The following is an 11,297-nucleotide window of genomic DNA, read 5'->3' as shown; positions in this document are numbered from 1 at the left end:
GGCCGCCAGGCCGTGGAGGAGGTCGCGCAACCAATAAGAGTGGGAGGCGGAAGGTGGCTGGCCAATCACTGCCGTCCCACCACAGCACAGCTCGCCCGCCGCCGCTGCTCCCGGCGTGCACCGCACTGCGCATGCTCTGGCGGGCAGCCTGAGGGTAGCTGCCGCCATCGTCTTCCCTCTGGCGTTACGCGTGTGCACTGAGCAGGCCCCACCCCCGGCATCTCCGGTGCTCGGAGGTACCGAGCTGTAGGCGGGTACGCAGCGACACCCTCGTTCGCCGCCTTTGTAGCCCCGTGGGGCTGGGTTACCGCCGGGCCTCAGGCTGCCTGCGCCGAGCCGCGCGCCGCGCCTGCCCCTGGTCACGCGGTCGCCGCGCCGCAGCAACTGATTGGCTGAGACTGCTGGCGCGCGCGGTGAGGGCCGGGGGCCCCAAGTTGCCATGGGGACGGGGCCCGGGGTTGCTATGGGGATGGGGCCCAGAGACCCCCGGCACCCCCCGGGCCGGTAGCCACCGCCGTGAGCGATCCGGCGGGGCCGGGGCGCTGCCGGCCGCCCGCGGGCCTAGTGGAGGTAGCCTGTGCCGGGCCCCCGCCCGGGCACGGCGGAGTGTGCGGTGAGCGGTGGCGGGGGCCTGTCGTGACCGAGGGGTTGCGGTTGGGCGGGCCTGACCGCAGGCCACACGTTTGTGAGTGAGCGGCAGCGCCGGTGTCGTGCTGGGGTCAGAGGGCTGTTTCCACCGGGATAAGCTGGCGGCAGAGCCGGGAGGCGTGCCTAGGGTGGGGGGCGCGGGGTCTTGGCTGTCCGGGGTCAATTCGGTGTAAGCGTGAGCGTCCGGTCTTGTAGCATGGTCCATCTGCAGACTGCTGCTGGAGGAAGCTGTCCCTCTTTCTCGCCCTCTCTGTCTTCTGCCGCCTTCTTTGTTTTGGTGGGTAATTTCTCAGTTAATTTCTCAGTTAATTTCTCAGATCGACTTTGATTCAGTGGGAAACAAATCACTTCCTGTGTGAGTAGGGTTTTCTGTCAGACGGAACTGTTGATCCAATTGATTATTCCTGTATACGATCCACGGATGTGAGAATGTGCGGTGATGTAGAAAGAAGGAAAATAGGATTGCCCTCCCAACAGCAATTTGCTCCTAGATTATGCTAACACTTTGCCTTGAGTTTCAGAAATGTAGACCCAGTCAGCAGAAATGAATCAGATAATGAATGGGAACCTCCAGGACCCTGTCCCCAGGAAGGTGACCCCTCGGGAAGCTACGTGTTAATAATGTACCGTTTGTTCTGCTCTGTAGCACAGTGATGCGTGTGTGCTGGCTTGTGGGGAAAGAGAAATGCAGTCAGCGAATGAAACTGCCACACTTGGAAGCAGTTGTAATTGGGCGTGGCCCAGAGACTGGGATAACGGATAAGAAGTGTTCACGGCAGCAAGGTAAGGCTTAGCTCAAATCCCATTTTCTACAAGCAGCAGCAACCAAGCTTGTGAAGAGTGTGACGTACAAGTACGGCACTTGTGTTTATCAATAAACATCATTCTTCTGTTTGGATAAATTACAGTGAAGCTAATGGACTGATGTTTTGCCCTAATTTGTAAGCCTGCTTTGAGCAAGGTCTAAATGGGATATTACAGGTTTGCCTTGAAATCTAAGCAGGCTTTCCATAGGCTTGCTTCTGCAGTTACTGGCTTATGGTCTCTTTTCTCTGCATGGTCCATAGTGTTGCCTCATTCTTGAAGTAATAAAGGTTTTTTTGTAAGTGCTTATGGAGATCTCTGGCTCCTGAAAAATCAGAGGAGACACCTAATAACATGAAGTTCACCTTCATAATCTAAGGCATTGAACATTTACATGACTCCCCAAGCCCGCAGTCATGTTTCATTGCCTGTGCTCTTGTTCTGTGCGTGGGACTTCATCTCCCTAGTCTTCCACCAACTGATTTTTAGTATGACGTGCTATTTTATAGATGCACCGGGAGAACATGCTAAAAATCTGTGACCTATAAATTACTGCCCTTCACATCTTCCCTGCCTTGTCTTTCTTCCGTCTGGACAAGTCCCTCTCCATGCCTTGTTGTCTTAGAGGGCTGGTGAGAATAGCAAGAACGTGTAGAAGACTCCCACAGATTTCACCTTTATTCTGCAGTAACTTTGCTGATTCATGGTGTGAAATGCTCAGGTGTGACTCAGTGTATGGGTTGGTTCCATTTTACCTGTGGTCCTGGGAACAGGGGATGAGGCAGAAGTATTCTGTGTGTACATTCACAGAGGTAGCAGATATTAAAATACAGGAATGTTTTATGCATGGGGTAGTTCAGCGGAGTTCTGGCCATTCTATTTACACTGTTTTGTGACACTTTGTTCTTTCTTTCCAGTTCAATTAAAAGCAGACTGTAACAAGGGGTATGTCACAGTTAAGCAGGTATGTTTTTAAATAGGTGTACAATATTTCTGATACTTACTGGGTCAGCTGTTGTACTTAAACTCCACAAATGCTGCAAGCGATTGTTCTGATCACGGGGTCTGAATGGCCTGAAGCTGTTTTATGACCGAGGAGAGCACAGCAAGTGGTCCTCAGAAGGGATGTCTTTTTTTTGTGTGTGTGTGTGTACGTCAATGAGAAGACTGCACTATTCTTCCCAGATATGCTCTAGTCTTAGAGAGCCAGACATGCAGCATCAGGGGATGCTGCTGTGAATCTTCAACCTGTTCTTCCAGGTGCTACTTTTGGGAGGTTTTGGAGTTCCTTCCCTAAACTTGCCGCTCTGCCTCCAGCACCTTAAACTTCTAAAGCTGAGGCAGCCCTTCATTTAAGGTCAAATTTGTTCTTGTGTTAATGGGACTGCGCAGTCCTGGGAGGCTTTTGTTTTGATGACTGATAGACCGAAGGTGTGGTCGCCTCTGGGAAGGGAAGGGATGTGAGGCAGCCCTGACGGCATTCTCATGTTACTAACTGGATGGATGTAGGCCTATTCTCTCATACTTATGAGGACCGGTATACCTGAGGTAATATGAAGGGAATATTCTCTAGCTTCACGTGCTGGGGCGTGCATGTGCACCTGCAGCATCAGCATGTGTGGGCAGCACATCAGTGTGTTCTGCCTACTGAGGACTATTTTCTTCTGTCAAAACGCCTCCAGAGCTCAGTAAGCACAGGGACTCCACCAGTGTCAGGTGAGTCCACCAAAGATCTCTCGGACAGTTTTCCAAAGTCAGCCTTAGCTACAGTTTGAATACCGTGTTACTGGAATCTCAGGGCTGGGAATACTTGCTGGTGGTGGGTGCTGGCATGTTCTCACTGCCTGCTCTAGATTTGCTTCCCAGGTGATTTATGTGCAGCACAGGGTTCTGGTGATCAGTTGTTTGATAGCGTATTGGCCCAGGGGATGTGAATTGTACTTGACTTGAGTGAAACTGCGGAACTGTAGGCTAAAGAGATCCTGGCTGCAATCAGGCAGGTGTTTCAACACAGTGAATACCAAGTGATGAGAGGCACAGTACCATCTTGTGAAGCAGGCAGGTATCACCGTGACAAAGCTAAAGAAACATTCTGTGACAGAGTTTATCATTCACAGGGAAGAGCTGGCTTCCTGAAGCTGGTTTCATGCATAAACATTAACCAAAAGCATTTTGGTGAAGTTGGAGACTCCTAATTTCCCTTGCGTCACCCTCACGATCAGGCAAAATCTGTCTGTCAAGCAGTCACTTATGTTGCCCATGCCACTTTGTCTTATCAGTTATGCCTGAGATGGAGGAAAATGTGTTACTTTGCAATTATTAGCTACACTTCAGGTAACTTCTCTGTCTTTAAAACACTGTTTTGAGGGGAAAATTATTTTAGAGTTGCATAGAGCTGTAAACTTGTGCAGTGAGAGGCAGGTAAAAATTTGACCTTGCTGTCCTCATTTTCTGCTAGAATAGAATAGATATCAGAGTTGGTTTTCTGAAAGTGTAAGATGCAAAATGAAAATAAAAACATTGAAATACAGATAAGCTGGTATATATGTTGCACAATATAGGTGAGGTGGGCAGAGAGGTTTAGCCTCTCTTGAAGGAGCAGGTAAGTGTTGTCACTGTGGTTGAGCGTAGTCTTCTGTGGGCTGGATAAGAGTTACCATATTTGGCTTGGGAAATGAAAAAGAAAAACCAGGAGCAAAGCGATGGTCTCTGTGTAGTGAATTCTTCCGGGGACCCAGAGAGGCTTTTTTCCTGATTCCCCCCCCTGAGAGGGAGTGTGTCGCAGGTGTTGGCAGTGGGCTGTGCTTGGTGAGCCAGCTCTTGTGAGCTTGAACTCCGTTCTCTCTTGGAATGAGCCAGAAGAGCATGCTTGTGTATTATGAATGCAAATGTGTTCATGGAACGCCATTCAGTAGAAACACAAAACAAGATGTAGTAAAGAGGAGAAGAAAGACAAAGTAAAAAGTAAAATAATTTGAAAACAGGAAACTGTGGGGATGATTAGGCTGAGATAATCTGTTAAAACTGAAGTTGCTCTTCAGAAATAATCGTTACTAACGCTGTTACTGTTTTAATGGCTGTTTAATAGGTTGCTGATTTTTTATTTGAGCAAAGAGTGGCATCGGCTTTGCTGTAACTCTGTAGCCAGCTGCTGCAGTGCTGTTGGGTTGCTGCGACACCATGCCCCAATGGTTGTGTGCTGACAGCTATGATTGCAAGGCTGGGCCATGGAGCGGTGGCTCCAGCGCTGGACTTCCCTGGTCCTCTGGAGTGGGTCACTGTGGGGAGGTGATGCAGTAAATACAAAATGCATTTTCTTTCCAGGATAGTGATATTCCAGGGCAATGGAGTGGTAGTTGGTGATTCCAGTTACAACATCACTTGTTTTCCCCCCTGCCCCCCCTTTCTCCCTACCAAAGATAGGAGTCAACCCAACTAGTGTTGATCTTGTGAATATTGGCAAGGATGAAGAGGTGAAAATGAAGCCAGGCCAAGTTCTGCATATTGTGAATAAACTTTACCCCTACACGGTGCAATTTTCCGAAGAGTCAGGGAAAACTGTTACAAAAGCAGAAGAGAAGATACAAACGGACGAGACACCAAGTGAGGATTCCTGCGAGAATGATGACGTAGAGCTTGTGCCCAGAAAAACAATGAAGATGGAGGTGGTGGATACACAAGGCAGTTCTGCAAATCAGAGGCTAAGCAAGACCAGCGTATCTCCACATGAAGGAACTTTGAGCAAAAAGGCAAGTGTACTGGTATTAGTCCATGTGCCCTTTCTCCTTGGGTTGTCCACTCCATCAGGGCTTTGGTCTTTCACTTTTGTGGGTCCTGCTGATGGGGAAGTGTCTCAGGTGAACAGAGTATTCAGAGCATGTGAGCTGATGTGCGCTGAGGCAGCAACTCCTGACATCACCCAGGTCCTGACAAAGTTACCTGGTACCCCTTCTAATTTGGGCTGGGGGGTGGGTGGGTGTGAAGGGGCTTCCTTTTGTAGCGAGCGAGGATTTAATCTCTTGTTCCTGCCACAGTTTCTGCTAGAAGGGCAGTCCACATGAGCTCAGTTTAGCTGGAGTCACACAAGGATACTGTGCTGGCTCTTGAGATGAAATCTGCTGTGTTGCAAATGGAGTGGTGGTTATCTAAAAGCTTATGCACAGAGAGTGGAACAACTTGACCCTCTTTTTTTTAATTGGCTTTTTTTCCACCCTCCTGCTTTTGTAATTTGTTGTGGTAGAACCATGTTTACATTAATGAATGTTACCAACCAAAATCTTTCGAAAGGGAGTTTTAGCCCCGCTGGCATGGGTGAAATAAAAGACTGCTTAGTGCATCAGGAACTATAACAGTGCAGTTTCTGGAGGAGAAGGCACAGAAATTAAACCCCCTCAGGACAAAATTTCAGTCCCTGGTTGTGGTGGGTTGACCACTTATTTTGTTTGTGAACTCAGGCTAGTTACGTTAGGGCCAGATTTGTGGCGGTATGAGCAGAGAGACAAGGTGATTCACACTGTTTCTCTGTCAGCATTTATGTTTGAACATCTTTCTCTATTAGAATATGATGACAATCATCGATAATGCCTGTAAAGTGATCTGAACAGATAGAACACTATGTTTTGAAAAAATTGCATTCGAGGCAACTTCTGTAGGGATTCAGTAACCAAGTTAGTGTTGGCTTGATCTTCCTGTGCCTTTCTTGTTTTCTATACAAGCCACTCCTTGCACAATATAAAAATATAAATACATCTTAAGAGCAGGGCCACACACCGCAACCACTTCTTTGTCCTGTGCAGAGCAGCATGTGACAGGACAGTTAATGGATGTCCTTTGGCCCTTGTGATCCATGAAGCAGAGGGTCTTCTAGTAAAGTAATCCGCCATCAATAGTAATCAATGACTGTGCCATAACATGTGCGTGCAAAATTATTAAATTCAAACACACCTAGAGCTCCATGTTGTTAAATTTCCAACATTTGAAAAACTTAACTTTGAATCTTAACAGTGTTTCGTTAAAAGTTTTCAAAAGTAGCATTGTGGGGGCAGTTGGAGCAGCTGCGTTGGCATTTATAGAAAGAAAATAATTCAGCTGTCATTCAGCTGTTATTTTACCCTTGTATACTAATGAAAGGACTTAACTGAATGCTTTAAAACACATAATTGGACTCTTAATTCTCTTATACATTACTTTTTTCCTTCTGTGATTTAGGAACATTTGGGACACTGGAGTCAGGGTCTAAAGAGCTCCATGCAAGATCCAGAAATGCAGGTGAGAGCTGTACACTTGTCCTTTACAGCAGTTCCTGTCTAACAAAGTTAAATGAGCTTTCTTTCTTCCTTTTGCAGTTTACTTTAATGATGTAATTAAGCAGGATTTCCTATGGAGTACTGTGTAAGGGCTGAATTGTACTTGCACCTCTCTCTGTAGCAGCATTAATTTGGTAGTCTCTACTATACTGATTTTGCAGAATGTTGTTATCTTTATTGAGTCCTCTACACTGCCAAATTTGGCCAACAGATTTCAAAGAGGTTGTTGGGAGAGCGGACAAGCAGTGCAGTTGCTTTGTTTCCTCAGGGAAACCAGCTAAAATGGGGGTGTGGTTTGAGGGTGAGCAAGTAGCAGAGGCTTCTGTTTCCCGGCAGTCAGCACTGCCTTGTTTCCAGGCATGGTGCAGTTTCCTGGTTTCCAGTAGACTCCTGACTGCAGTACTTCTGTGCCAGCTGGCAGGATGTGACCCTGGGGCTTCTCCTCCACCCTGTTTCCTTGTGCCGACAGGAACTTCCTGGGTGGTTTCTTCTAATCTGCAGATGCTCCTCCCTCCTTCTCCTTCCCTATGGCTGCGCAATGGTTTTCCTCGAGCTCTTTTTTTGTTGTCTGCTGCCTGTTTTTGGGGAGGTCAGACTAAAGATGGAGAAATCTGACCAATGTTTTTTGTGGCTGCAGGGTGTACGCACTTCCTTGTTACTGTATTCTGAGGGAGCCCTGAGAGAATCTTCCCTATCCATATATAGCACCTATTTGCATTTTATTTTTAAGTTATGGCAGATATATAGACATCTCCTTCTCAAAAGCAAGCTTTTTATCTCAACTCCAAAACAGGGAGAATGCTCTCCATCAGTATTCCACTGTCTGGCAGAGTAAGGCCTGAAGCTTGGGTCCATTTAGCTTAGGTTTTGGCTGGCTGCCTGCTGCACAGCCATCTTCACATCAGAGAGGTGTTTTTCCCTTTGTACTTCTTAGCAGGAATATGTCTTCAGGAGGATGGATATCACAGACACCTGTGATACTTGCTTCTGGAAATCACTGAATAATTTCAATTGGAAAAGACCTTCGGAGGTCACCCAGTCTGACCAAATGCCCTCGATGTGATTGCCCCAGCCCTTGTCTGTTTGAGTTGAGATGATCTCCAAGGGCAAAGATCCCACAACCTCCCTGCTCCCGTTCAGGTGATGATCGCCCTCAGTCTGAAAATAATTAAATAATTTCTGTGATAACTAACCAAAAGGTCCCTCTTTTTTTGTTTTTTTTTAAGTTCAAGTCTAAAGTGTTGAACTGCGTAGAGTTGGAGGAGAACTGGATGCTCATTCTCCTGGAAATGCCAGCAGTTTCAAACAAGTCTTTCTTTGAGGAGTGATAAAGCTATTGACGTACTTCCTTACTTTTTAAACATGAAGCTTAATCTTCACCCCTTAAGCGGAATTTCATTTAGCACTTACCAGACAGTGCTTTCTTGACCCAAAAGATAAGCTGGTTTTAAAACTGTTCATTGAATGTTAGAACAGAAATAACTCTTTGTGACTTAGTGTTAGCTTTACTGGTTGTGGTTCTGAACTAAATACACAAACGATAGAATTCCTATCTTTGCTTTTTAATCAATTATTAAATAAATGTCAATATTTCTTTCTTCTGAAAACATTTGATCATGATCCCATTCCCACTGGCTGCACATGCAGACACTAATGTGTTTATATAAAAATATGACAGCATCTAGCAGTCTTGCTGCTGAAATAATCAGCCCTATGATTTGTACACTGATAAAATTTTCATCTTCCTGTAGAGCAAGACTGATCAGCTCTGTGTATAAGCACAGGAGAATAATTAGCACAGATTAGACAAAGACATCATCCACCTCTCAGCAGTAGACCCGCTAAGAGATAGAAGAGACACAGCGCACAGTTTCTGCTCCAGAACATGGCAGATTTTTATTGCCAGGAGCAGGCTGTCCCTGGGTTCTCCACATGCTTTCCTACTGTTTCCCTTCATCAGCTGTGTCAGATTGTTGTGGAAGGCAAAACAAAATGAAAGCGCGGGAAGAAGGGCGTGATAGGCAGGAACCTGGCCTCTTTTTTGCAAGTGATCTTACCAGGTAGCGTATTTGGTAGCACAAACTGAAATAGCTTAGACTGGAATGTTTTTGTCTGTGTAATGCTGCTGGCAGTCTGCAGCGCTGAGCACATCGTACGTAGCACCTCTGAGGCTTGTGGTTCACTCCAGAAATCTGTGAACGATGCGGCGGTCCAGTGTGTTCCTACCTGCTCTAAAGTGAGCACAGTGCCGTGATTTTGTGTCAGTGACCACAGAGCCTGAATGGAGTCTGGTGGGAGCAGAATCTCCTGGACCTCACTGGTGTCTGAGTCCAGGTGATTTTCAAGAGTTCATATCCACGTGTAGCTGTGGTTAACTTACTGCTGTATAAGAATTGACAGCTTTTCCCTTAAAGTATATAAGAGGGATGCTGGAACATCTCTCTGTAGCTGCCTGGCACGTGGTATGGAAGAGGGCACATATCCTGGGCCAGCCTAGTTCCAGCAGAAGTCCTCCTTGAAGTGCAACGCTCTGCTGCTTGACATTTCTCCCCATCTAGTAATCTTTCCTGGCTTTTTTCCTGGCAGTACGTGTTCCACTAGCAACGCCTATGTGTTCTTAGGGACTTCTGCAACCACAATGGGATGTGCAGATAGGTAGTGTCTCAAAAATCCAATATAGTGCTTATAGGAATAAGATATTTAACTTCCAATCAGTAAGTAATCTAGTTATTTGTTTTGCAAGGTTTACAAAGATGACAAGACTGTAGTCATCAAGGATAAATATCCCAAAGCTCGTTACCACTGGCTTATCTTACCATGGGACCCTATTTCAAGCTTGAAGTCAGTTACCAGGGACCATCTTGAACTTCTGGAACATATGCATGGCGTTGGGCAAAAAATGATTGAACAGTGCCCTTCCAGAGAGAGCCTGAAGTTCAGACTGGGTTATCACGCTATCCCCAGTATGAGGTAAGACCTAGATGAGTCATCAGGTGGAGACCCCATTCTGGTTATACAGATTTGGGGCTAAATCTTTAATGTGATCTGGCATTGCTGGTGTCCAAGTCGTCTGGGTGCGGCTGCGCATGTGCTGCTGTGTACATGCCAATGGGCTACGCAGGTGTCGTGGGTCAGTGGGGAGCCCCCATTGGGTTCCCCTAGCAGAGGTCTGTAGCTGGAGCTACGGCATGCCTGTGCTGCAGTCCCAGCAACAGGCGGCACTGCCAACTGCCAGGTGCTAGGGCATCCCCACCTTGTGCACTGAGCTGTGATCAGGGGGTGAGTCTTAAGCCTATCAAATCTGTCCTGATACTGAGGAAGGATTTGAATCCTGTGTATAAATAAGTCCAGATGTTACACTGTCCAAATGCCCATGGGTACTACAGTCAGTGTTCCTAAGTTGTTCTGCAGTTCTTGGACAAAGCTTTGGGCACTGATCAAGTCCCATTCAGGTACTTTACAAAGCTTAAATCTTTTGGTTTATTAAAACCACTGTCTGCCTTTTTTGGAAGCTAGCAGGGATAGAGACTGTAGTTAGGGGCCAGTAGCATATGCAGACTAGTGACCTTGACTGCTTAAGTGAAACCCTTGGCATGACATGGTGCTTCCAGAACAGACGGGCCTCTTCTGCCACAGGATTGTGGATCAGATGTGGTAAGACTGATCCATAAGGCTGGCAGTCCGGCTCTGCTGAATTACGTTTGCAACTGGTACTACTGCAAAAGAACTTCAGGCATTAACATTATTATTCTCTCTTACCTACATATTTGTTTCAGCCAGCTACATTTGCATGTAATCAGCCAGGATTTTGACTCTCCAGCCCTGAAAACAAAAAAGCACTGGAACTCTTTTACTACAGACTACTTCTTAAACTCTGAAGGTAATTATTAGAAAAGGTATTCATAACACACAAACCTGCTTGTGTGTTCTGGCTTTGGGCTTTTTTCCCCAAACATGTGTAAACCATAAATTCTATTGTGATAAGTGAAAGGTTTTATGTAATTTAAGATATTAGGGAATAGTGCTAAGTAAAGGCAACCGCATTTTGTGGCTGGTTTAAATCAGAATGCAGCGATCACATGCTGTGCATGAGAAGCAGTGCGCAGAGATTCTGCATCGTCATGTGTTTCGCAACACTGCATGGTCCCAACACCTCCTGTCTCTTATTTCAGATGTGATAGAGATGGTAAGAAGCAAGGGAAAAGTGACGGTGAAGGATCGTGTCTCTGAACTTCTCAAACTGCCCCTCAAATGCCATTGTTGCAAACAACAGCTGTCCACTATCCCACAGTTAAAGGAACATCTCAGGAAACATTGGCCAAAATGACTTTTCAAAAAAATCATCTTACAAACTGGCTCAGATTTCAGGCTACAGCAAAGACCTCGACATGTATGGTTTTTGTTAACTGGAATGACAAAGGTAACATTGGAAAAAGTAGCCCGGAAACAGCAGCATGCTAACTTCGTAATAACTGAAGAAAAAATCCCCCCAACAAAAAATAAAGTGAATTCTGAAATTGAAGGTGTGTTTGCAGCTTT

General features: G+C 46.2%; 2 protein-coding genes across 15 annotated transcripts in view; one reads left to right on the top strand and one right to left on the bottom strand.

Annotated features, from left to right (window-relative positions):
- Positions 1-11,297, bottom strand: part of ELP1 (elongator acetyltransferase complex subunit 1) — a 60,293-nt gene that overhangs the window by 11,656 nt on the left and 37,340 nt on the right. The window lies entirely within an intron of this gene.
- APTX (aprataxin) lies at positions 116-11,280 on the top strand. Of its 14 annotated transcripts, none has more exons than XM_075080018.1 (9): positions 134-254; positions 844-925; positions 1,295-1,431; positions 2,370-2,416; positions 4,872-5,201; positions 6,661-6,720; positions 9,502-9,728; positions 10,535-10,638; positions 10,931-11,280. In XM_075080018.1, exons 3-9 carry the CDS (start codon positions 1,302-1,304, stop codon positions 11,083-11,085), a joined length of 1,053 nt encoding a protein of 350 aa, XP_074936119.1. In that variant the 5' UTR covers positions 134-254; positions 844-925; positions 1,295-1,301; the 3' UTR covers positions 11,086-11,280. The 14 variants fall into 14 exon arrangements, with proteins under 14 accessions (XP_074936122.1, XP_074936121.1, XP_074936125.1 ...); XM_075080017.1 differs by having other exon boundaries at positions 844-929; XM_075080023.1 differs by lacking the exon at positions 134-254 and adding an exon at positions 378-413.

The sequence above is a fragment of the Phalacrocorax aristotelis genome, chromosome Z (genome assembly GCF_949628215.1).
Source record: "Phalacrocorax aristotelis chromosome Z, bGulAri2.1, whole genome shotgun sequence".
NCBI classification, from domain to species: domain Eukaryota; kingdom Metazoa; phylum Chordata; class Aves; order Suliformes; family Phalacrocoracidae; genus Phalacrocorax; species Phalacrocorax aristotelis.
Note: the sequence above shows the minus strand (reverse complement) of the source record. Positions and strands in the feature narration are given on the sequence as shown.